This window comes from Hipposideros armiger, unplaced genomic scaffold (assembly GCF_001890085.2).
Source record: "Hipposideros armiger isolate ML-2016 unplaced genomic scaffold, ASM189008v1 scaffold_1155, whole genome shotgun sequence".
In the NCBI taxonomy this organism is placed as follows: Eukaryota; Metazoa; Chordata; class Mammalia; order Chiroptera; family Hipposideridae; genus Hipposideros; species Hipposideros armiger.
In genome coordinates this window covers 117,870-144,111 of record NW_017732505.1, presented here as the reverse complement: position 1 = coordinate 144,111, position 26,242 = coordinate 117,870, and the positions used below count along the sequence as shown (strand labels likewise).

At 47.3% G+C, this 26,242-nt stretch overlaps 1 protein-coding gene across 6 annotated transcripts in view; it reads left to right on the top strand.

Annotated features, from left to right (window-relative positions):
* Positions 1-26,242, top strand: part of HNRNPUL1 (heterogeneous nuclear ribonucleoprotein U like 1) — a 32,956-nt gene that overhangs the window by 5,221 nt on the left and 1,493 nt on the right. For 3 of the 6 annotated variants that reach the window (XM_019632628.1, XM_019632624.1, XM_019632627.1), the window contains exons 2-14: positions 235-357; positions 2,306-2,459; positions 4,366-4,439; positions 6,140-6,279; positions 7,900-7,999; positions 9,756-9,868; positions 14,319-14,585; positions 15,926-16,048; positions 16,155-16,283; positions 21,853-22,021; positions 22,687-22,971; positions 24,126-24,412; positions 25,746-25,937. In XM_019632628.1, the coding sequence (XP_019488173.1) occupies positions 240-357; positions 2,306-2,459; positions 4,366-4,439; positions 6,140-6,279; positions 7,900-7,999; positions 9,756-9,868; positions 14,319-14,585; positions 15,926-16,048; positions 16,155-16,283; positions 21,853-22,021; positions 22,687-22,971; positions 24,126-24,412; positions 25,746-25,937 (2,151 nt within the window). In that variant the 5' untranslated portion in view covers positions 235-239. Of the gene's footprint in view, positions 1-234; positions 358-2,302; positions 2,460-4,365; positions 4,440-6,139; positions 6,280-7,899; positions 8,000-9,755; positions 9,869-14,318; positions 14,586-15,925; positions 16,049-16,154; positions 16,284-21,852; positions 22,022-22,686; positions 22,972-24,125; positions 24,413-25,745; positions 25,938-26,242 lie in introns of all 6 variants that reach the window. The other 3 variants (XM_019632626.1, XM_019632623.1, XM_019632625.1) reach the window with 1 other exon arrangement.

Genomic DNA, 26,242 nt, shown 5'->3' with positions numbered 1-26,242 from the left:
GGTTCTGTAGAACCCTGTCACAGATAGATCTCCAACCTTTTGAAGGGGGAGAAGGCATGTCCTCAGGCAGCTAGAGCTGCTGACTGCCCAGATAGGTTTCCATCTGAAGGTGTTGTCACATCTTTTAGCCTCTAGCAGACTGACTGTGCCCAGTGGGATGGTATTGTGTGGCATGAAAAAGCCACCTCTAGTTCCAAGAAGGACCCTTCTGACTGGCCATTTTTTTGTTTTAAGATGTCATGGACAATATTACCAGGCAGAACCAATTCTATGAGACCCAGGTCATCAAACAAGAGAACGAGTCAGGCTATGAGAGGAGACCGCTGGAAGTGGAGCAGCAGCAGGCCTATCGCCCAGGTAGGAAAGCACATGTGGTACATCTCTTGAGGGAAGTAGAATCTATACGTGGCCCTTACCCTCTGCCTAGAGCCTGTTTTATCAGAGAGACTTTGCATCTTCCTCTTGGGCTTTGTCACTGGCAAGATTCTTTTAAAAGAAAGAAGTTAGTCCCCACTCAGGAGAGGGGAGTCTTCATAATGTCTGTTTCCAGTTGTTTGTGTCAGCACCCTGAAGAGTTTAGACCTGGAGGCCAATACTTGGGTCTTTTTTAGAATCTTAGAATGTGGAAGCCAGAAAGGACCTTCTAATTCTAGTCTGGTATTTCCCATGCTCTGAAGAATATTGTTCTAGGAGATATTATGAGGGAGTTCTCAGAAAAGGGTTCTTTTTCCAGTCGCATCTGGAAAATGCAGTATCTGCTGTGACACCTCTGGAAGAGTCACTGTGCTCAGAGTATTAAAAGCTCTGAGAAGTTCTGGATTGAAAAGAATTCTGGGCCATGTTGTTTAAACCCAGGATTTCCTAAACTTGTAAACATGTCTTTGCAGAACAAAGTTCTTTGTAATGCCAGTTTGGGAAACACAGATGTAAGCTCTCTCCCCATTTTATAGATTGGGAAGGTGGCTTGTTCAATGGCAGAGCTGGGGTTAGAACCCAGGGAACTGGCTCCTGGGACACTGCATTCCTCACCATTTGTGTCCTACTGTTTGAAAAGCAACGTCCCACTGTTGAGTAATGACAGAGCCAGGACTGATTTCCAGTCTTGTGCCCCTTTCACTGTGTTGTGTCCCGAGTACCTTAGTGAACCTATCTAATTCCATTCTGGTTCATCCACAAAGTGAAATCCCCAGACATTTCTTATGGGTGTCTCAGGATTTTAATAAATGTAGGTTAAACTGCAGATTTGTGTCAGAGTCTGTGAGACTTATGGGATCATTTGGCCCAAGGAGAGTATTTTTGGTGCTATTATCAACAGACATTTATCAAGGCCTCCTGTGAGCCCAGTGCTGTGCTAGGAACCAGGAGGCCCTCTTCAGATGGGTGAGCTACACCCCTGTCCTGGAGAAGCAGGAGCCTTCTCTGAGAGATTTGGTCTGCATGCCAAAGCTAGGGAGTGATCTGAGGTGGTCTTGGGTAGAGTGCTGAAATGAGTAGATGTGAGTGATCCACACCTCAGGTATAGATGCTGGGGAGAAGTGAGGGTAGGCCGAATCATGGTTCATTCTCAGCTAGGCACTGATTCTTGGAGTCTGCCTAAGACCGGGGCATTCCTGTGGTCCACAGCACATTAGCCCATCCTGACTTCTTACTCGTGATGTGATTCAGTGAGGCCCTCACACCTATGGGCTGGCTTAAGTGCAGACCCTGCCTTCTGGAGTGATTCTGGGCTTTGTGGTAGAGCTTTTAAAGCCAGTGGAGTTAGCTGCAGGACACAGTACTCTGTTGAATTGACTTTCTCCCTTTGTCAGACTGAAGAAGCTTTGTGAGAACTGAGGTGGAGAGATTCTTTGGGAGGAGAAATCGGAAACTATAGGCTCGTGAAATCTCAGTTTAAAGGGATCTTAGAAGTCCTCTAGGCCTCTAGGGCTCCCTCCCACTGTGTGCAGTCCAAGGTAGCTGCCTTTTGGTAGGCCCTTAGAGAGCTTGTCCTCATTTGGTGCTAAAGTCCCCTCTCCCTCCCCAGGAAGCCTGAGAGTTATCTGACTGACATCTGTCACCCCATTACCTGCCTGTGCTGATGTGCCTGGCTGGCTGTCCCCGCCTCCCTTTATCCTTACTCTGTTTTCCAGTACAGCCTTCTTGGCTCCCTCAGTTGGCTCCATTGAACTCAGCAAGCTGCCCATGCCCAGCCCTTCATCACTGTAGTCAGGATCCTGCCAATGTCTCCTGAGGTAGAGGGGACCAGAAAAGTGATCGCTGAGAAGTTTCCGCATGTCTTTACTGTCTGGATTTGTCCCGGCAGCAGAAATGAAGACAGAGATGAAGCAAGAGGCACCCACCAGCTTCCTCCCGCCTGAAGCATCTCAACTCAAGCCAGAAAGACAGCAATTCCAGAGTCGCAAGAGGCCTTATGAAGATAACCGGGGACGGGGGTACTTTGAGCACCGAGAGGATAGGAGGTGGGTGTGTGAGGCAGTAGTCAACCTTGTTCCAGTCGGTCTCTATGTCTGTAGCCCAGTGCCTGCTGGGACCTTTGCACTAACCAAGAGGGGCAAAGCAGAGCTCTCCCTGCCCTCGCACTCTTCCCCCGAGTCCTTCCTGCACTCACTACTGTTGGAGATTCAGCTTTGCAAAACTTTTGGCCCTTCCCATTACCTGCAGGTTAAAGTCCAAACACCTTAGCCTTTCACGTGTGAGATACCAGCCTGCCTTTTCAGCCTTTTGCCCCACTGCCGTACAGTCCTGCAGTATCCTTTCCCTCCTCCCCACCCCCCAAAGCTGAGCCATCCTGCCACCTGTTGGCAGCTTAGCAGCTGCTCGGCTCGGGCCAGGAATCGAACTGCTGTTGCTCAGAGCTCAAACTCTTGAGTGAGCTCCCAACTGGGCCACTCGGCCAGCCCAGGGTCCTATTCTTAATGGCTGCTCAATATCCCTTGATTAAAAAAAAAAGATCTATTTCCTGGCCCTTCTTCCAAACACACCCCCTGCATCCATCTCATTCATTCACTGTCAGCACAGTGCTTTCACAAGGTACCCACCCTTGGGCTGGACACAGAGATGATTGGAACAGTGGGTTTTGCTTTCTGTTATTGCCAATATAGGGATGGAGACAGACACATACACAAGTAAGCCACCACCTGGTGGGATGAGTAGTCAGGGTGCGTGTGAGTGTCAGGAGCTCACAGGAGGGAGTGGCCTCTCTGCCCTGGTCATTTGCTTTTTCCCTTTCCTAACAAGTCCTCGTCCTCCCTTTACCCCAGGTCCAGTCTTAACCCTCCTCCTTCCCTCCTTTAGCCCCTCTATGAAGCCTTTTCTGATTACAGAAAGTGGGAGTGACCATTCCTCTATTCATCGGGACTGGTCATCTGACACATTGTATTTCCTGGGGGAGTCCATCCTCTAGTTGTAACTCCTTTAAGACAGGGCCTGGGTCTCACGGGCTATGACTAAAGTAAGAACATGAAACCCACCTCTTCTGAGTTTCTCCCACCACCTGCCACAGAGCAGAGACCTAGAGCTACTTGCCGATGGAAAGCAGAGGAGGAGCGCTTGCTCCGACCTGGGCTGGCAGGAAACACTTCCTAGGAGAGAGGCACTGTGTGATGAGCTCCTTCTTTGGATCAGGCTCTGTGCTAGCCCTGGGCTGGCAGGGGGAAGCCGGGTGCCCAGGATGTGCCAGCAGCCAGGTGGGCGTGGGTACCTGATTTGGGCACACAGTGGATTAGGATCATCCAGATGTCCCCGGCAGGAACCTGAGCGTTAGATCCTATCCTTCTACCACCCCCCCTTATTCCTATATGTTGCAAACCAGCAGTATTTTAATACATTCCCTTTTTAGGGTTTTGGTAGGAAGACGAATTTTTTTCATAATTTAGGACACTTTTGAAAGAAAGAGACTAAAAAAATGGGTCATTCCCTATCCTTTCAAATGTGGAGTTTTAGGAAGCCTGGTATGTGGACTAGTTGTAATTACTGAGGTTTATCTAAGCTTTTGCACACTCCCTCTTCCTGGTCCAGTACCTTTGGGCTACCACAGCCTCCCATCAAAAACAGACTTCAGTATGGAGGCAGTTCTCAACATGTAGAGGGTGTGTGGAGAGAAGAACCATCTTTGGAAAAGTTCTCTAAATTATTCTAATGGCCCTCTGTAGAAGAGCATGCCCTCATCCTTGTCTCCACCCTTGGAGTTAACCATCATTGCTTTCGTTGCAAAGATGTAGGGTTGCAGAGGTCTTCCCTCTGGGAACAAACTGAAATCCAGGAAGCAGTCTGCAGGCCACTTGTAAATTTCAGCAGAACTTTCATTCCCTTTTTCTGTGCTCGTTCAACCGTTCTCATGTGATTTAACCCCTATTTTTGACACAGGGGCCGCTCTCCTCAGCCTCCTGCTGAAGAAGATGAAGATGACTTTGACGACACCCTTGTTGCCATCGACACATGTGAGTCTTGTGTGCCTATCTGATTCTGCCTTCCAGTCAGTATTGGGAAACTGTGCCTGACCTTCACAGAATCTATGCCTGGCACCATCCAGAGCCAGCGTTGAAATCCAGATAGGGTGCTGGTTTGGAGATGGCAGATCTGCTCCTAGCTCTATCTGTGGGATCCTGGGCAAGTCATTCTACTTCTCTGAGCTTCTCTTCAGGGAGGAGCAATCCTGCCCAAATATCTCAGAGGACTTTCAGTGACACTTGACGGAGAATGGGTATGAGAGCAATTTGGAAAACCCTGAACACCATGCACACACTGGGGGTTGTCATCTAATCAGGAAGGGAACCTGAGTGCTGCTGGGGAAACTTAACTCTTTGATGACCAGGTCCCCAGTTTCCATCAGCTGCTCACGTTCCTGGTGAAACCAATGCCACTTTGTCCTCTGAGGCATTAACCTGGCTCGCCCTGCTCTCTGTCCTCCAGTTTAGTTTTCTTTCCACTGGATAAATTGCTTTCCCCTCGACTGCACACCTAAACGTTTGGAGGAATAATTCTAGAGGTCCTGTTCTTGCTTAGACCTCCTGAGACAGAATCTAAGTGGTAGAGCCTGTGAATCTGAATTTTTAAATGCACCCAGAAGCCCACTTAGGTCTGAGAACACTGTGCTTTTCAACAGAGCAGAAAGTAAACAGCAGTGTATTCGTGTATTTCGTTACATAGCTCATGTTTATAGAGCAGTAGCTACATACTTTTTGGAAGAGATAAAGCCATTCCATACACAGTCCCTTTTATCACAAGATCTCAAAAGACAGTAAGTGTACTCTGAGTAACGCTAACATTTTTTTAAAATATTGCGTCGCAGTGGTCTTTGAAGCAGCATCTGATCAAATGCCAAATGTACAGACCATGGCACTCAGCCTTTAGAGAAAGGAGTGAACCTGCTAGATGAGATGGTCAGGAAAGACTCTTGGAGGCATGACTGGCTCCTTGAAGAATGAGAAGAGTTTGAGCTTCAGCAGGAGAGTCCTAAGCCCACAAGAGGCAGTGGGAGCCTGTGGTGGGTATGGATCACGGTCAGATGTTCGTGCACCTGTGGCAGCAGGAGTCTGGCTCCCTAACTGAGTTAGTACAGGGAGATGGTTGAAGTGAATGGCAGCAGGGATTAGCCCTTTTTTTTTTTTAAGCCTAAAATCCCTTGAAACTGGTAAAGATATGGATCCTCTCCCAGCAAGTGTACATCCCCGTAAAAGGCATTTGTGTGTAATTTCTAGGGGCCCCCTCAACAGCCATTTTTGGACCCCAGCCAGGTGAAGAACTCCAGTTTCTCTGTGAAATGGCTGCTTTGATCCTGTGCAGACTAGTTTGCAGTAGTCCAGAGTCTTCCTTTTTTTTTTTTTTTTAAGCTGAGCCATCCTGTCACCTGTTGGCAGCTCAGCTCAGGCCAGGCATTGAACCGCTGTTGCTCAGAGCTTGCACTCTTGAGCGAGCTTCTTAACCAACTGAGCCACTCGACTGACCTGTAGAGCCTTTCTACTGAAAGGCAGAATGGCTAGGCAGTGTGGCTGTTTTTTTTTTTATGAACCTGCCACCACAGTGTGTGGGCTTGTGTGTTCCTGGTTAACACTCTTGGGAAACTTACCTTTGTCTATGCTTGTCTCCCTCTTGGAAACTTTAAAAATAGTCAGTTAACTCTAGGCTTTTTCCTCCACAGATAACTGCGACCTCCACTTCAAGGTGGCCCGAGACCGGAGTAGTGGCTACCCGCTCACAATTGAGGGCTTTGCATACCTGTGGTCAGGAGCCCGTGCCAGCTATGGAGTCAGAAGGGGCCGTGTGTGCTTCGAGATGAAGGTGAGTGGGAACAACAGAGGCGATAGGGACAGAAAGTAGGTCCATCCTTTGGAATAGGCTGTCACCAGCCACCCTGGTCAGAGCCATGATTGCAAAAGAGATTTGATTGAGCATAAACTTTGTGCCCAAGCAAAAAAAGTATAATGAACTTAAGAGAACTATACCATTGCTATCCTCTGTATCAGGAAAGCAGGCCAACCATACATTGCGTCATCAAGCAGGTTTTTCCTTGGTGGGCTTTGACTCAGGTATTATACAACCAACCATTCTAGGGGTGACATGTTTGTAGAACTGGCAAAAGGAGTTGTTTGAAAGAAAAGTTAGAAGGAATGGGCTCGGGCATCAGCAGTTAAAGGGAGGCCAAGGGGAGAGCAGGGCAAGAAAAGATTCTGCCATCAGGCCACCCTCTACCATCATCTCTCCAGTTTCATGTCAAGTAACGTTTATGAAAATAGCACTCGTGTTTAACAAAAGTTCAGATGGCACAGAGAGTATAGGGTAAAAAAGCGAAAGTTATGCTTACGTCCTTCCAGTCCCCTTTCTACCCTCCAGAGATAGCTTGTATTAACAATTTCTTGTGTGTCCTCCTTTGTATAATAAAACGTTTATGATAGCTAATATTTATAGAACACTTTGCATGCACTAGATATGGTGTCAAGCTCTTTACGCAGGTATCTCCATTAATCCTTACAGTGCCATCATGAAATAGAAACTGTTATCCCCATTTTTTAGATGTAGAATATGAGGCTGAGGGTTATCTTTTTTGACTATAAGACACTGTTGATTGTTAAGTTATGCATCGTTTTGTGTGCTACTCATAGAGAAACATTGCTGATGAAATTGACAGTGCTTTTTTATCACATCAATTGAAAGGTATATCTTGATTTTGGAGATGCTAAAATGTGAAAAATGTGCATCTGAAAGTCAGTGAAATAGGGTAACTTTCCAAAAGGCACAAACTAATATAAATAGAGATGGTTATTAGGCAGTCTAACCTCTAACTTAATTAAAGGTTAGGTCAGAAGGAGCTTTTTATCCTTTCTGCTTCTTTAGTGTAGTCCAAAATACTTTATCTTTGTCCAAAATACTATATCTTGGGCATTTTTTCCACGCAAGTGCATTAGCCCTGCCTCATTCATTTTAACTGTTGCATCATATGCTGTGGCATGGATGTGCCGTAATGTGACCACTGCCTTATATATGTTTTTTTCTGTTTTTTGGTTTTTTTCCTGGTAATATAAACAATGCCACACTAAATTGTTGGGTTATATAACATGTACATTTGCAGTTTTAATAGGGACTGCTAAGTCACCCTCCAAAGACATTGCATTAATTTATCCTGTGTAAAATATTATGAGGGTTCCTGTTTTCCCTGCAGCAGGTGTTAGAACTAAAAAATAACTATTTTGGAATACTTATCCTTGTGGCCCTGCACTCTCCTGAGCCCTTTGGAGGCCCTGGTTTTGGTGCAACAGGCCCTTCAGAGCAGCTTAAAGGCCTTTTCTCCAGCAACAAAAGCCATGGCTGTTTTTAAATGCCTATGCGCTTCCCTCCTGTATTGCCTCATAACCCACCAGCCTCCAGAGAATCAGTTCTGAGCCCCTTGCTCTCTGTCCCCAGATCAATGAGGAAATCGCCGTGAAGCACCTTCCATCCACGGAGCCTGACCCACATGTCGTCCGCATCGGTTGGTCCCTGGACTCCTGCAGCACCCAGCTAGGTAAGGACAGGGCAGTCAGTGAGGCCACAGGAGAGTGAGAGCCTCTATCCCTGGATTCTTGAACTTCCTAACCTTCTTTTCCCAGTGTCAGACTAGGAACAGAACTAGCCTGAGGTAGAACAGACCCAGGGATTAGGTATATGCCACTGCCCATCTTCAGGCAAACAAGATTGAGCTGGACACACCACAGTTACAGAACCACTTTTTACAAAAAATGTGTCCGTCTTTTAGGAGAGGATCCAAAGTGCTCTTTAGAAAATTTAACCTTTCTTTAAAATTAATCAGTTGTCTCCTACCCTCAAACCATGCCAAAAATAAAAATAAGTTTTTCAAGCCCAATTAGTTATGTCTAGGATTTTCCGCCCAGAACCTAACCCAGAGTAAAAAGGGAAGCAGAGACCAGAGTGGAGCCGGACTGGCTAGCAAAGAAAGGCAGGTCCTGCCCAGTGAGAGGTTTTGAATTTTCACAGGACCCCAAGCCTCAATGACCTGTCCCCAAGTGACTGATTTCAGTGTCTAATGCTGAGACCTTCTGCCTGGGTCATGTAAGCATTCTGATTATGAAAATGTGTGCTCTTGTAAAAATTCAGGCCTTACAGAGAGGGGAAAAAATTTTAAAAACCTCCTAAACCTGCGAGATAACCAGTGTTAACATTTTCATGTACTGTCTTCTGAACAGTTCTTTTGTTCTTTGTATATCTCAAACTGGGTCACATTATGCATACAATTTTGAAACCTAATTTCTTTTTTCTACTTAATATATGATGGGCATATTTTGGTAAATAAGCATAGATTTTGACCACTGCGTAATTTTCCACTTTATAGTTGTATCACTTATTTATAAATGTTTTGTAGATTATTTAAATTGATTGCAATTTTTTGTTACTAAACAGTTAAGCTATCCTTGTTTGTAATTGGTCTAATTGTTCACTTAAGTTTGATTCTTAAAAGTAGAAATGCTAGGTCAGGAGTGTACAGTTTTCATTTTGGCACATAGCATTTTTTATTTAAGACTCGTGTCATCTCATTTTATCTTTTTCTCAGATTTGAGATGTAAGTTGTGGGTAGTTGACACAGATGCATATACAAAGCTGAGAACAGTTGAGCAGATGTCCAGGGTCACACAGCTGGTTCATAGAAGAATGGGCCTGGAATTCATGCTTGTTGGCTCCTGTTTTTCTGGCATGATGCTCCTTGGGTTCCTGGCCAAGGATCTCTATATAACCCAAGTGCCACGCAGGGCCCTTGGGATCTCACTCAGATTGCTTCAGCCGCCAGTTCTGTAGCCTGAGGAAATCTAATACTTTTTCTAGGGGCTAGACCTCATGGTTTCCAGAAGCAAAACCCAGCCCCTTTACTGACTGATGCCAAAAACCCCCTGGCACCAAAAATTGATGCCATTAGTAGAATTGACCGAATATTGAGTGTCGTGGGGAAGGGTTACATCTCAGCAACAGAACTTCCTCTATCCCAGCGCCTCTCTTCCCCTCCTCCCTTTCTTTCCAAATTCTCCCGTTCTATGCAGAGCAGTTCGGCTTCTACACTGAGACTTAACACCTAAACCCATCAAGCCCTCAGGAGTTCTACATAATGAAGGGCTTCCTTTTAATGGAACCTTCCTCACCTTTCCCCTCAAAAAGCATCTGATTAGTAAACTAGTAAAGAAAATTACTTTTTCTTTAGAAGTATGTGACAGCCATAAAGGCTGTTGTGACCATCGCAGGTTTAACCTGCCTTTGCCTATTTCTTCCATCAGGCGAAGAGCCTTTCTCCTATGGCTATGGAGGCACTGGGAAGAAGTCCACTAGTAGCCGGTTTGAAAACTACGGAGACAAGTTTGCAGAGAATGATGTGATTGGCTGCTTTGCGGTGAGTGCTGGCAGCCTGTGGGAGTTGGCAGAACCAAATGTTGATCCTCTCAGGACTTCTTTTTCAGAATACCTCTATCCATTGTCTACCCAATATCCAGCCACTCTCGCCATACCTCTTTGTCTCTCTTTGACAGACTGGAATGTTTGCTGTCATTTTGTGCAAAAATCTGCCATTCTGTCCCCTCTGGTCTTTTCGTGCAAAGCTGTCAGACAGCATCCTGACTAAGTTTGGGGTCATCATGTGTGCACAGCCTTCCTCTATTCCTAGATACCAGAGTGACATTTTCTAAACAAACCCAAGAATTTCTTAATCTTTCTTTGCTGGAGAATAGCCAGTCTGCTGTCAGTGGCAGTGGTGTTGGCTCTTGCCCCACTTTGACATCATTTCATACCTAAACTTCTCTCTTCCTTCACCTCGCATTGGCTAAGCCAGGCTTCCTACAGGGCACTGCCTTCTAGGAGGGCGGGGGTGGGTACAACACAGAACAAGATAGAGGGTGCCTGACTGCTGCCAAACTTCAGTCCCAGAGCGATGACAAACAGTGCTGTGGACTGGCTGTCGGCTCTGGGGCCAGACTCCTTAGACCCAGTCCCTGCTTTTCCACTCACAGTTCTGGGCAACTTACCCTCCCTATATTTCAGTCTACTCTGAATGAGAATCTTTGCACCTACCTCAGAATTTCATGTGGGTCATTAAGTTAATCCACTAGAAGCACTTACCATGGCACATGGTAAGTGCTTAGTAAATCCCTGCTTACTGTTACCCCTAGGAGTTATAGGTGTTTGTAAAATGTGCCATGAGGCCCTGCTAAGGAGTTTCTACCCAGGTGGATGCTTCCTCTTGGTCTTATTCTCTCTCCCTCACTCAGATCTGTACTCTTTTATCCCTTTTTTTTTTTTTAACTTTGAAATAATTTAAAACTTAAAGAAAATCCCAAAGAACTCCCATAGATCCTTGTTCAGATTCTAACATTTGCTTTACCATTTTCTTAAACATATATATGATTTTATCTGACCTATTTGAGAGTAGGTTGCCTACATCACGTCTTGATTCCTTAATACTTCAGCATGCATTTCTTAAGAATAAAGCTGTTATTATCTTGACCACAGTACACTTATCAAATTTAACATTGATGTAATGCTGTTATCTACTACTCCTCAGTCCACATTTGAATTTTGTCAGTTGTCTCAACAATATCCTTTGAAGCAGTTTTGTTTCTGGTTCAGGATCCAATCCAGGATCACACTTTTCTCATGTCTTTTCAGTGTGAAACAGTTTCTCAGTTCCTTAGTCTTTCATGACCTCATTGTCTTTTTAATAAAAACCACATTTCTTAAACAAAAATTAACCATGTTTATACTCTTCTAAACCTTGAATTTTTTCCATTTAACAGTAAATCTTGGTTATTTCTCCCTGTCTGCACGGATAATAGACCTAACTGAATTGAAAATATTTTTGAATAGTTAATAAATTCACATGGTTTCCCAAAACACCAAGAAATATAAAAAAGTACACAGTGTAAAGTCGTCTTCAGACTTCCCCCCTCCATCCCGTTGTTCACATATACCCTTCCCTACACGTGGACCCACTGATACTCAGGACTTCTTTATCTAAATGAAAAAAGGTGATTGTTATTTTTCTTCTTTTACATAGAAAGTAGCTTATTATACATGTTATTCTGTACTGTTTTTTGCTTAACTACGTATCTTAGAGATATTTTTATATCATCTGCCTAGAGGAGTTCTTTGTTTTATATCATCTATGCTCATTGTGTGGACCGTGTTTATATAATCAGCCCTCTATTAGTGGGCATTTGGTTAGTTTCTCACCTTTTTATTTAGTGGCTGCCTGGTATTCTGATGCAGGTATCAATTTACCTGGGTTTAGTTTAGCCAGCTTTCTGTTGGTAGACCTGAAAGTTATTTGCTGGAACAGTCAATGCTGCAGTGACAGCTTATCTTTTTCCCACTTACCAGAATATCTCAGAGATCTTTTTGTGTCCCCACACATGACCTCCTGTGTGATTTAGTCTCTCCCTCTTCCCCATTGGAGCACATTTAGTAGTGCTGGGGTGAGCAATTTGCACATTTTTACATTGTGGAAATATAGTTGTATTTATTTCTGAAAGCATAACTTCTTGGTCAGCGGTGTATTTTTAAATTTTGATAGCTACCACCAAGACTGCACTCCAGTTTAAGAGGCTGCAGCAATTTAACATGTCATCAGTGTGTGACAGTGTTCCCCAAACTCACTCCCATCTGAGCGTGAGGCTCTGTGAGTGTCCGACGGTTTGGAACTCCAGGCCTTGACTCTTGCTTCAGCCATAGCACCTCTACTTCTGTTTTTAAGATTCCATGTGCAATTTCTTCTGTTCAAAGGATGCCGACTTTTAAAAAGACTCAGGGTGAGAGGTTGGAGGAGGTAAGAAAATCAGTGACCTGAGGGAACCTAAAGGGAAGGACTCTTTTGTCACATCTCCAGTTCTTAACATTCACAAAACAAAAAGGACAAAACGCCCTTCCAGATAGAACAGTAAAGCTTATTTCAGCAGTAATACATGGAGCCTCGGGGATGACACAAGACATGAGAGGTGAGGCTACATAAAGGACACACTGATTAATGCCAGGCTTAAGGACTAGGGTGTTTAGGCCCTAGATTGGCACCAGGAGTGCTGGCAGGAGTGACAAGACTACACTTGCCTCTTGGACAGATGGCTTTGTCCATGGTAGATTTATCAGATGAAGGTGCTGGTTTCTGTACAATGTGATAAGTTCCTCTATTAAAGCTGGTGGGTGGCCACAAGGAAGGTTAACACCCATGATGTTCATTTCCATGTTAGAGCAAAGGTGACCCTCACCACTCTTGATCTGGTGAGAAGACATGGCAAGGACCATGATGCAGAGATTGGGGCAGGATTCAGTCAGCAAATGTTTGTGTGTCTGTCCTGTGTGGTCTTGAGCTGTGTGGGCACTTAGAGACACAGATATAAAGGACTGTATATAGAGCTGTGTCTTGTGATCATTGAGGAGGGTGGTGAGGAAGCTCCTCGGGGGAGGGGTTTTCACTGTTTCTTAAAGGGCACGTCCCAAGGTGGTCTCCCCATTCAAGAGAGGCAAAATACCACATCTTGTACTTTAAATCAGGAACCCGACCTTGTACTTGGCTTCAGTCTGCCGTTTGGTCAAATTTTGTGTCTCCCTTAATTGTAAATCTTTACGCTGCAGCCAAAGTGATCTTTCTGAAACACAGTTTTCACCAGGTCACTCCCCTATTCAAAACAAGTTAGAGGTTCTGTTCTGCCATCAACACAAAGTCCAAACTCCTGAGGTGACAGGAGAAGCCCTCACATGCTGAGGGCAGGGGCCACGTCTCCTCCCCACACTTCAGCTCAACACAGTGCCTGGCGTCTTGGAGCAAGAGCCCCCATTCACTGTGTGCTCACTGCAGAGTACATGCACTAACCCCTCAGACCAACCCTGTGCACTTTAGAATTTTATCATGGCCTCCCTTTCTTGATAAGGAAACTGAGGGCGAAATAACTGTGTGGCCCAATGCCACATCATTAGTAAATGGCAGAGCTGAAGCAGCCCGCCTTCCAAAACAGGATCTTAACGGCTCACCTTCAGCTGCTCAGTAGGAACTCAATGAATAGTTGTTGAATGAGTGTGTATGGTCCCTGCCTGGCTCTTCAGCTGTACCTGAAATTACTTCCCCTCATCCTTTATGCTTCAGCCAGTCTGACCCTATGTTCTCACTCTGCCAGAATTGTACACAAACAACACTTTTCTTTAGGGCTCCCTCCTCCCACCCCAAACTTGGCTCATTTCCATTTGTTGTTCAGGACCTGGCTTATGGGTCCGTCTTCCCTCCCTCCAGAGAATCTTGCTCCTGCGTAGGTGCTCCTCATTGAATTAAGATGGTGTCCTTGTCTGACTCCCCACTAGGCCCTGAGCTCTGTCAGGTCCAGATCACCATAGACATACGCACTAGGAAGATCAGGAACTCCGGGAACATGAGTGTTGAACAAATAAGTAAATGCATTTGTGGAGTTGGACTTGACTTAAATGGCCCTGCCGTGGCTTTCTTTCCATCTGTAACAACCTTCACAGATTGCTCTTGGCTGGGGTTGAGAATGGATAGGATCGCCTTTTCCTTAATCTTTGTCTCAGTCTAAGGACAAGACTGAAATACTTGGCCCTTCCTAAAATTACACGCTCCACATCCACCAGCCTTTTGGTCTTGGGCAAAGAGGGCTTTGGGCTGCACATCTGAGCTGTTCCCTGGTGCTGCCCATTGTATTTGTATATTGGGGGTGGGGGTGGTTATACCTAAATCTGAAAAGCCGGCTATAGTTCTACTCTCTGCGTCTGTTCTCTCCAACTTGTGGTTCCCAGTGCCTTCGGCTAAGCTTTGGCTCGAGGTTATCTTCCTTTGGCTTTTTCTCCAGGACTTCGAATGTGGAAATGACGTGGAACTTTCCTTCACCAAGAATGGGAAGTGGATGGGTATTGCTTTCCGAATTCAGAAGGAAGCCTTAGGGGGTCAGGCCCTCTACCCTCATGTCCTGGTGAAGAATTGTGCAGTAGAGTTCAACTTCGGGCAGAGGGCAGAGCCCTACTGTTCTGTCCTCCCTGGCTTCACCTTCATCCAGCATCTTCCCCTGAATGAGCGGATCCGGGGCACTATCGGACCAAAGACCAAGGCAGAGTGTGAGGTGAGTGGACCTGGAAGACTGAATTGGTGACCATCTCTCCTGGGCCATGTTACTGCCAAAGTAGAGAGGAGACACTTGGCAGCCACGTGTGGTAAAAGCAGCACCACCTTGCTGCATGAGTAACCTTAGAGAAAGGGCCCTGTTCCTCCTGGCTCCTCAGAGCTAGACTGAGCTGAAAGCTTCTGTGAGATTAAGGTAAGAGTTGTGGGTATGGCTTAGGCCAAAGAGGGAAGGGCTAAGGTAAGAGACCCGAATCTTAGAAAGGTTCCAAAGGAGGTTGCCACACTGCTCCTTCCTGACTGCTCCTTGAGTGAGGTCAGAATCTTAGAATAAATAAGAGGCTTTCCTCCCAGCAGAAAAGGATATGAAGGCACTTCCTGGTGAGTGCGTTCTTCAAGGAGGTTGTGCAGGTCCACACTCCCGCCTAAGGCTGTCTAAGAACAAAAATGACAACTGGCCTTGGGGATGATTTGGCTATAGTGGCTGTACTATGATTTTTTTTTTCTTTTAAGTTAAAGATCTAATTGGTTTTATTGAATGATTCATGAATTGGGCAGCATCCCATCTTATAAATAGAAAGGTGCTCCTGGGATTTTTGTTTTCAAAATAATGTTTTGTTTTGTTGTCCTGGTATACAAGTAATTTTATGTTTATTCTAGAAAATACAAAAAAAATTAAAGTTTTTTTAAATTCCACTATTCACAAATAAGTTTACTTTTAAAGTTTTAGAGTTTATCCTGTTCTTTTTGCTGTGCTAAGTGCTTGTTTCATACACACACACACACACACACACACACACATCTATAAATAAGATTTATGGTATAAGTATTTTGATATCCTACCCTTTCCCCTTAACATTATGTGTGCTTTATCCCACCACATGAATGCCTCTTTTTGAACTCATGTTTAGTAGCCTCACAAACTAACCATTCCCCTCTTATTGGACATTTAGGTTACGCCTGGTGTTCTAAATGTACTTATTAGATACAATACTTGTCCTTATGCTTACAGTCCATCAGCCAGTCCCAGTGCATGCCCCTCTCTGGGCATTTCCCCATTAGAGGCCATTTATTTAATCGTGCTAAACAAAAATGTAAATGCTAGTGATAACAACACTTGGTTTCATGCTCACCTCATGCCAGGCCCTCTGCTGAGGGTCTGACAAGCTTATCTCTGAATCCCAGCAGCAACACTGTGAGGCAGAAGCTGTTAATTTCATTTTCCAGAGGCTGCTGTGAGGTCGGAGTCCCCCTTATGTTCATCAGTAAGGGTGGTGTCAGGCAGCCATGCCACACCCTGCTGCTGCTGCTTTAGTGCCCCTCCCCATCCCTTTCTTGTAGATTCTGATGATGGTGGGCCTGCCTGCTGCTGGTAAGACCACGTGGGCCATTAAACATGCAGCCTCCAACCCCTCCAAGAAGTACAATATCCTGGGTACCAATGCCATCATGGACAAGATGCGGGTAAGGATGGCCCCTGGTCTCTCCTTAGCAACCTCCCACTGCCAGCACTCCCTGAGTGCTACCCTACAACCAAAACCACCCACCCTTCACCACCCCCTTTGCACAGGTGATGGGCCTACGTCGACAGCGGAACTACGCTGGCCGCTGGGATGTCCTGATCCAGCAGGCCACCCAGTGCCTCAACCGCCTCATCCAGATTGCCGCCCGCAAGAAACGCAACTATATCCTAGACCAGGTACTTACTGGTGACCATCATGCCCCAGGCGAGGGAAGGGAACTGTTGGGTGCTTGGGTATTCACTTCTGGTCCTTTTATTTCCCCATAATGCTGTGGAACTGCAGTGCTGGTCAGGGGCTCAGCCATACCTGATGGCGCAATCCCAGACTCTTAGCACAGCTCTCTGAGCCCTGTCTTGGGTGGGGTATGGGGCCACGGTCCAGGCCTAGCTCAGGTTCTCAGCAGCCCAAAAGAACATCATTATGTGAGAGCTATTTAGTGAAATAGAAAAGGAATGGAATTCTGAGCCAGACAGACCTGGGCTTAAATCCTGGCTCTTCTACTTCCTAGCTGCATCATCTGACTTCATCCTTCAAATTTTATTCTCCTGGTCTGTAAAATGGAGGTCATAATGGTGCCCATGTCCCTAACACAGGGCCTGGCATATAGTCGCTGGAGATTATTGTTAATTACTTTCTAGAATAGATACATCCAGGCTTCTCTTAGCATGTTTTTATGACTGTCAGGTACATATCTAAGTCACATATTGTGTACTTGTGTTTAAATTGAGAGTAGGGTTCTTCACATCAGGTGACCTGTGAACCTTTGAAATTAAACATAATTTTGTATGTAAAAGGTGTCAGTATATCCTTTTTTAAAAATAGACAGTTTTGCATTAGGATAAGAAGATCATTCGTGGCTTTCAGCATTCTTAAAAGTATGAATGACGCAAACATAGTTAAAGATCCCTGTCTCCAAGTAATGAATTCCTCGTGTTTATTGCCTGTGAGACGTCATTCATGACATTTGTCCTGAAGATTTTCTCAAGTAGCAGATCCTGTGTTTGGGGCTCTGTAAAGAAGCATCTGTTCCCCTCAGCCTTGCATTTGTGCTTTCTTAAAAACCTGTGCGTGTGCAAGTATGTAACCTGAGTAGCACTGTTGACCTGGCAGCCTTTCTGGAGTGACTTCCATACGTGTAACCCTGAATACTTGGTTACCAGAAGTTCAGAGGGCTCCTGATGAGGGTGGAACTGGTGAGGGACATCGACTTGGACAAAACTATGGTTGGAAATTCCAGGGGACCAAGTTGCTGTGCATGGGAGTGGGCATCTTATACAAAATAATGGAGCAGGAGCTCCGGGTTGTGAACACGTGGAGATGTGAGAGTGGCACGCTCAGAGTGCGTGGAAGCTCCGCACCCCTTTCCACATACCTTGCCCTGTGCACCTCTTCCATCTGGCTGGTCCTAAGTTATATCTTTTCATGATAAACTGGTATTCTAGTATTTACAATTGAAGAAATGATGTCTTGTATCCAACATTTGAAAAGAGCACATAATAAGAACTTAGTTCTTAAACACAAAAAGAAAAAAAGCTGTTGGCTGGTGATAGTTCTTAATAGACACATTCAATGATCTTACCAAGCAGTTCAGTGTTGGGAGTGGAAATCTGTAGTTTGCTGATGGAACAGCCATGCTAGGAAAACTAAAAGATGGCCAAGGCTAGGCCACACCCCGGCCCTCTTCTGTGGGGATGGAGATGTGGATCTGCTCTGGGTTCTGCTTTTGTAGATGGTGGACATGAAAAGGTACTTTCTTCCAATGACCAATGCTACAGCCATGGGGCTGAGCCTCGAAGACTCACATTTGTGAAGAAAACAGAACATGATCCCATAATACTAAATTTTGATGAAAACAACTAATTGTACAAATGTTTAGAATAAATTTATTTTGGGTGTGGGGGGCAGGGGACTGTTGAGCACAAGATAGTCCAAGAGCCACCCAGGGTTACTGCCCCAGCTCAGCCCCATCAAGAATGCCCACAGCCAGCTTCTTCCCTTTGAAGACTTTGTTTTTCAATCCTGGCCTTGCTTTGCCCCATTCTTGTCAGGGCATTTGGAATTGTAGTCCAACTCGACTCCAGTGGGACTCAGTGTCCTGAAAGGGAAGCAGTGATGTTGTTTTAACACTCTGAGGATCCCTTTTCTGGACACCCCAGAAAGTATTCCCTGCCTGTCATTTTTTGTCTATTTGCTGACACATCAGCTGTGAAACCCATTTCAAATCTGTGGCCCAGTGGAGAAGGATTATTCCTAGGAGTAGGTCATCTTAACATCACATTTCAAAGTGGGCCTTCTTGATGTCAGGCCCCAGCACCTTAGCCAGGCACAGCACAGCTGAGCTCTGTGAAGATGTGCTGCTGGCCTTCTCAGCATGTGATCGTTTGGTTGGGGATGGGGCCCAGGGTTGTACCAGGTGCACCTGAAAGTTGGGGTGAGGTGGGGGGGTCCTCTGGTTAAACACAGATTAGAGGATTGACTTAGGGCCTGAAGTTATAGATCACTCAGGCTTGGGACGAGGTCTAAAACCAATGGTTTAACCTGTTCGGGCTTAAATGGCGTGTGTGTGTGTGTGTACACAGAAGATTCAGAGCAGGCCTTTTATTTTCCACCCCACCAGCTTTGGCAGTGATACATAGCTGTCTCCTAAGCTAGATGGAACTCCCAGAGTAGAGACCAGTACTCCAGGCAAAGTCCTTGCAGTCCCAGATCTCAGCCCAGAGCAGTCTTTTCCCTTCTCTGGTTCTTCCCGAATTTGGCTCATCTGGGTCTCCTGTTATATAAGTTGGCCTCAGAAATGCCCATCCTTCAGAAGGAGGGAGAAAATGCCTACAGAAACCAGGGCCCCAGCCCCTACCCCAGGATGTGTCTCATTGGGCACAAGCTCTTAGGTTTTTTGGAGATTTTGACCTGCATTTCGTGATGACCTGAGTATCTTCTTCAGATCATATGGCTGTTACATCTCTGGAATGTCCAAGGAGAAAAAGAAAGGAAATGGACCACAGGGGAAGCTGAGGGGCCCCATAAAGCAAAGAAACCCATCCAAAGTTATACTGTCGAATTACTGGTAGAAAATGTCTGCTACTTCCCAGATGGCCATGGCCTAGAATGTTTGGGGCCGTGGTGGGAAGTCTTCTGGAGGTGGAATACCTGGGCCAGGACATGAAGGATGATAAAAAGAGTTAAGGTTTTGTCCTGAGGGCAGCGGGAAGCCATGGTCATGTTTTCAACAGGGAGGGATATAGTTAAATTTGCCTGGCTAGCAAAAGACTGAAGAGAAAGGAGAAAAGGGAAGTAGGCCACATTGCTACAACTGGCTTTTTGGGGTCCTGTGTTGCCCGTGGAAAGCCTCTGGAAGGAGATGCTGCCCCACCTGTCCCTAGCCTACCAAGGAGCCTCTAGACGGAGTGCTGAGCAGGAGCTGGCCCCCTGAGGCAGTGGAGTTGCCCTTGAGGCTTCTGAGAAGGCCTCTGCAGGGCCACATGAGAGCCCTAAACCACCCCAGAGTTGAGGGCTACAGGCTAGGAGCTCCCTTAGGGCTCTAGCAACCTAGAGCCAGTGATACTGTAAGTGCTGGATGTGACATCACCAACCTCTCCTCAACCATCAGAATGTGAGATTCTAGTCCTGCTTCACAGCCCTTTTGACAAGTGCCACACCTTTTCCTGAAACAAACCCAGGGCTAGAGTAAGGCCCAATCACCTCTTGTTAGCAGGCATTGGAGGAGGGGATGTTTCTTTCCTTCACCCTCACCATCCCCAGGGCGTCAGCCAGTTCCATTGTGACACTCCAGCTAGTTCTCTCCCTGCATGTGTGTTTCCTTCCACTGGGTTTACCTCGCTGTGAGCCCAGAACAAACTCTTTCATCACCAGCTTTAAGTTTGCTCCTCTGGGATCCAGCCAGGTTGCTCTCATGTCAGCCTGACCCTGCTAAGCTATGGACAGGGGACAAGTAAGTGTGGACATGGGACAATGGGACTCTCACAGAACTTGAGCTGTGAGGAGCCTGCTCTGTTCCTCACTCCCCCAGGCTGTCACACACACAGCTACCCACACAGCTTCTCTGAGAACCCTAATTCGTGTCCTTTGGCCCACATTGCTAGATTCGGGGGGCAGCCAGGGGGCCAGGGACCACAGACAGCCTCAGACGTTTTCAGAGTCAGCATCTTCAAGCAAGGTGGGACTGGGAGAAGCAAGAGCTAGGCAGAGGGAGCCCACACAGCTGGAAAAGCTGATCTAGCTGTTGTGCTAGTCTCTTAGCAACAGCCACCAGCAGCCCCCAGTGACCACAGCAGTGCTGGGCCAGCCCTGGGGCTCTGACCTCACTGTTTGCTGTGGCAACAGCCACTGGCAGCTAACTCACTTTCCTTCAGGAAGGACAAGTATTTACATCTCTGCTGATGTGGTTTAGACCTCTTCTTCCCTTCCCCAAGCCAAGGAGTAAGGGGAGGGAGGTACAGTCTTGGAAACCATCGCCAAGAGGGTTCTCCGCACCTCAGTTCCAGGGCGTCTGAGGAGGCCTCCCTCAGAGCCTAGCCACTTCCCAGAACAGAGTCCAGCTCTTTATGAGTCCAGTCTTCCCATCCTGCGAAGCTGCAGGGACAAGCCTTCTTGGCAGTGTTGCTTTTCTTCTCTGGCCCCTCCTCAGAACATTGACAGGGCAGGTCTGCCCATAGAAACCCTCTAGGACAGTGGTTCTCAACCTGTGTGTCGCGACCCCTTTGGGGGTTGAACGACCCTTTCACAGGGGTCACCTAACACCATCGGAAAACAAAAAGATACATTACGATTCATAACAGTAGCAAAATTACAGTTACAGAGTAGCAACTAAAATAATGTTATGATTGGGCGTCACCACAACATGAGGAACTTTATTAAGGGGTCACGGCATTAGGAAGGTTGAGAACCGCTGATCTAGAGGAAGGGAGGAGAACATAAGTAGCAAAACCGCACTTATGAAAAGCGTGGGCTGTGTTACCTTGTCAGGCTCCCTGGTTAGAAGCTTGTGGGTAAGAGTTATGTTTCAGAGAAGGACCGAGGGAATAAAAGAACCAGTGTTGGTGAAAATCCAAACAACTGTCAAAAGGGGCTGCTTAATTATGACATACATTCTATAAATAATGTACAGCCATTAAAAGAGAACAGTGGCACAGAAAGATGTTAGAGAAACGTTAAGTGAAAAAAGTCTTCAGAAGAGTACGTGTAATATCCGTTCATGTTAAAAATCACACATATTTCTAGAAATACATTCAATACAGGTTATCACGGAGAAGTAGGACTGACAGTAGGCAGATGAGATTCTTCCTCTAAACTTTATACCTTGTACTCTGGATTTTTTACCGTATGTACTGGCATACCTCGGCGGCAATATTGTGGATTCAGTTCCAGCCCACTGCAGTCAAGTGAGTTGTGAACTTTTTGCTGGTGGAGAGTCTTGCCTTCAGTTTGTAAAAACAAAAACCATAATACCCATGAAGCACAATAAAGCGCAGTGCCAAGAAGAGGATTAAAATGCAAAGCCCAGCCATTCAGAATCCCTTGTCCCATGACTCAGCAGTCACTTTCCCAAGTCAGTTCATTTTCTGAGGGTGGACTCGAGAATCTTAAAAGTGAAGAAGAGCGGTCTCCTGGGTTTCTCTGCTTAGAGCTAGTGCCCTTTTCTCAGTCCCTGGCCTACATAATGTCCCGCTGAGTAGAAAACCATCCTGTAATGTACCATCTCTTGCCTCTTCTGTTACCTACTCCTAGACAAACGTTTATGGGTCAGCCCAGAGACGAAAAATGAGACCTTTTGAAGGCTTCCAGCGCAAAGCTATTGTCATTTGTCCCACTGACGAGGATCTAAAAGATCGAACAATAAAGCGAACCGATGAGGAAGGGAAGGATGTCCCAGATCACGCGGTCCTGGAAATGAAAGGTAGGAGATGAGCGATTCCCACAGGAACCTGTCAGTGGGGTCCTTAAAACAAAAGAAAGCTCCTTAAACAGTTTTTCCCTCCCTGGCTGTTTGATTTTTTTGTTGTTGTTGTTTTTTTGGCTTTTGGTTTTTGTTTAATCTTGTTTATTTGCTTCTGCTTTGTCCCTTCTCTGTCTGGTGCAGCTGTGAGTGGAAAAGTTGCCCATAACTTTCTTGTGGCAAGGTTTTCAGACTAGAGAGGGCTGGGGCAAGATGAGAGAGAGGAGGTGTGGGAGCAAATGCTAGACATCTGCACGGCCACCTGCCTCTGGCACCCACTGACTGGGTGGGCTGACGGTGAGCAAGCCTCAGTTTGCTCCTCTGTAACAATAAGGTGATTCCACCTCCCTGGCCTGCTCCCTGGGGTGAGGCTGAAGGGAGCATTTATAAACACTGGTTTGGTGGGGCTTAACCTCTTTTTCAGGAAAGGCAGAAGAGGTCATTGTTAGCCACTGGCCATTGTCAGAGAAGCCAAGGTTGGGATTCTGTCTCACCTCTGTCACTATTCCAGTCCCTTCTGCCTTCTCCCATCTGGCAGGCCAGTGTCCTGGAGGTGGAGGGGACCAGATCTCAGAGGGTATTGACCCCCTCTCCTTATTCCGTCTGGGGCCCTCCCTTCCTCCTAGCTAACTTCACGTTGCCAGACGCTGGGGACTTCCTGGATGAAGTGCTGTTCATTGAGCTGCAGCGGGAGGAAGCCGATAAGCTGGTGAGGCAATACAATGAGGAAGGCCGCAAAGCTGGGCCACCCCCTGAAAAGCGCTTTGATAACCGAGGCGGCGGTGGCTTCCGGGGCCGCGGTGGTGGTGGCAGTTTCCAACGCTATGACAACCGAGGCCCCCCTGGGGGCAACCGAGGAGGCTTCCAGAACCGAGGGGGAGGCACCGGTGGAGGAGGCAGCTACCGAGGAGGTGAGTTGTCTCGCACAGTTCTCCTCACTTCTGGTTCCCTGGTCAGCATTGGGCTTTGTGACTGCTTGTTCGGTCAGCAGGTGAAGGTTTCCTAGCAGCAGCCCCGGGCCGAACTCTGGGAGAGAATCACGATGAGTCAGGCTCTGGGGCCTCAGGGAACCAATCCCAACTGCCCTGCTCCCGCTGGGCACTGCTCCTGAAGCCCTTGCCCATTTGTATGTCACATTGCTGTCATTTTTGTGAATCTTCTCCCCATCTGACCATAAGCTCCTTGAGAAGAGGGGCCAGACCGAGTTTACTGCCAGTTCTGGGTCCCAGCTCAGGACTGGTACAAGACAAATGTTAGGACTGTTTTGATTTTTGATTTTAAAGCAAATGCAGAAAGGGGCTTAGAGAGGTAAATTTACCCAGACTTTGCCCAGCTAAATCTAGAGCTGGGATCAAGTGACCCAAAGCCCAAGTTCTTAGTCACTAAGTTCTGCTGTCTTTGCAGTAAAGTGTATGATCTGACTTAACAAGCATGCCCTATTGTGTTTTAGTCTTGTGCTGGATAATTCCTGTAATGACAGTCCAGAAGGATTGTGGGCTTACTTATTGTGGGCTTACTTACCCAGGGGTACCGTGAACTTGGGTGACACCTGAGCTAACCTGTCGGGGAGCAGGGCTCAGGAAAGGCCGCCTGAGGTACTGATATCTAAGCCAAGGTCCAGGGGCCAGTAGGAGTTGGAATGGGGAAAGGCTTCCAGGCCCAAGAAACAACTGCATAAGGACTGAGGAAAGGCCTCTTGGTTTGACCAAGCCTGAAAGGTTCTGTCTCCAGTGCTTGGCATCCCCTCTTCCAGAACATCTCTTCCAATTTGTTCAGCAGCTATCAAGATGCTGGGGACATAGTAGAAACCAAGATAGCCTCGGTCCCAGGCTCATAGTCCCGTGAGCAAGACAAACCTGTCAGCAGATGGTGATGACCGAGTGTTATGCATGGGGGAGTGCGCACAGCAGTCTGGGAAGCCCACAGGGGGTGCTTTGTTTGTTCACATGACTGAGCTCCTACTCTGCCTGGTCACGCTGGGGCCACAGCAGTCACCAAGACCGCCCAGCTCCTGAGGGTCCCAAGTTGAGAATGTTAGGTCTCTTGTCTGGTTTTTCCACTGCAGGTTTCAACCGCAGTGGAGGTGGTGGCTACAACCAGAACCGCTGGGGTAACAACAGCCGGGATAACAACTCCAACAACCGAGGCAGCTATAGCCGCGCTCCCCAGCAGCAGCCACCCCCACAGCAGCCGCCACCGCCACAGCCGCCACCGCAGCAGCCGCCGCCGCCGCCCAGCTACAGCCCTGCTCGGAACCCACCGGGGCCCGGCAGCTATAGCAAGAACAGCAACATCCCTGGCGCCAGCGCCAGCACCAGCACCCCCGCCGTCAGCAGCTACAGCCCTCCACAGGTGAGAGGGGGTAGGGCCCGGAAACACCAACACCTACTTCAGCCACAGGTCTCCACTCCTACCTCCAGCCCTGCCCCTTTCTCCTGAGCAGTGCTTTTGGCAGGGAGGGACCCTAGCTATCCCCAGGTCCCTGCCATACTCTTAGGGGGCAATCTGTAAGCGTTGGTCCCTCCAGCAAGTACATTTCTCTTGGCTGTGTCACTGGCTCACTGAATGCCCAAAGAAGCACTTGACTGAAGTTACCCCTTGCCCAGGCCAGAAGGGTCTGACCCCCTTGTCTTCAGGATGTGGAGACAAGCCCTGAGGTTGGTGAGGACTTGTCCTCTGTCCCGAACTGAGCAGCTCCAGGCTCAGTTCTAGTTCCCAGAAAGCCAGTACTCCGGCTCTGGAATGCACAGGCCCCTGTCAACCAGAGCAGTCTCCATTTATTGTGCAGCGTTTCCTGAACACCTTCCACATGCCAGGCCTGGGAACAGCTGCCAGGAGACAGAAGAATGGTTCCCAGTCCTGGTCTAACCAGAATATTTCCTAGAAGAGGAGTTGGGCAGGCACACATTCAAGTCCCAGCCCTGTAACACCCTGATTTTGTGATCTTGGTCAGACAACCTCACCTCTCTGGACCTCATTTTCCTCATAAGGATGAGAATTGTTAGTAGAACTCACATGCAAGTTTTGTTGTGAAGGCTGGGGGAAGGCGTTACAACTTCATGGTTAAGGCTCTAGAACTAGGCTGACCTAGGGGCAAGTCCCAGCTCTGCCACTTTAGCTGTGTGACTTGAGCCCAGTGATTTCACCTACCTGAGCCCCATCTTCCTAATCTATAAAATGAGGCTAATAGAACCTACCTCACAGAGCTGGTGGGGGGATTAGATGAGTTAATGATACAACCTGGATGTGGGAAGCACTTAGGAAATTGCCACTACTGTTTTTCTCAGCAGCTCTTCCTGTAATGACTACTACCATTTACTGTGTGCCCAATAGTTTTTGCACACAGCTGATTGAATATACAGGGCAATCGAAAGGGTAGTTCTGTTGTAATTCTCATTTTACAGGAAGAACGGGAAAAAAAACAAAAAACAAACCACCTGAGATTTCAAGAAGTGCTGTGTGCCTTGCTCCCCCAGGATCTCAGAGCTGGGATTCGAGTCCAGAACACAGCCCTACATCCTACCCTGTCCTGCCATGTCACAGAGCTGACCCACCTACCCCTCAACCCTCAGACAGCCTCCACCCGGGAAGTTCTTTTGTGGGCCCACTACTTACGAAGGCTCTTCCTCCATCCCAGCTGAGCTGGCTATTTCACAGAGCCTTGGTTTTTTCCCCCACTTTCCAGCCGAGTTACAGCCAGCCACCCTACAACCAGGGAGGTTACAGCCAGGGCTATACAGCCCCACCACCTCCACCGCCACCTCCACCTGCCTACAACTATGGGAGCTACGGTGGCTACACCCCAGCACCCTACACCCCACCACCGCCCCCCACCGCACAGACCTACCCTCAGCCGAGCTATAACCAGTATCAGCAGGTAAGTGCCGGGAGGGGTGTGAGGGCTGGGGGCAATGGAATGGAGAGACTTCCAGGAGCTCCACGTGGATGTGTATCCCCAGACTTGAATCCCTGCTTATCCCCGAGAAGACAGGCATCCTGCTGGCCCCAGACTGGCGTTCATCTGATAGAGCCATTCCATTTGGTGAACACTTCTGCACTGGCTGCTAAACAGCCAGTATCCTAGCCCCTCTCCCCAGTGCAGCAAAGAAAGGCTGTAGCAGTGGCCTCCAGGTCCTGCTTCAGCACCATGGCCAGTGACCATTCTGATGGGTTGGCTCTAGG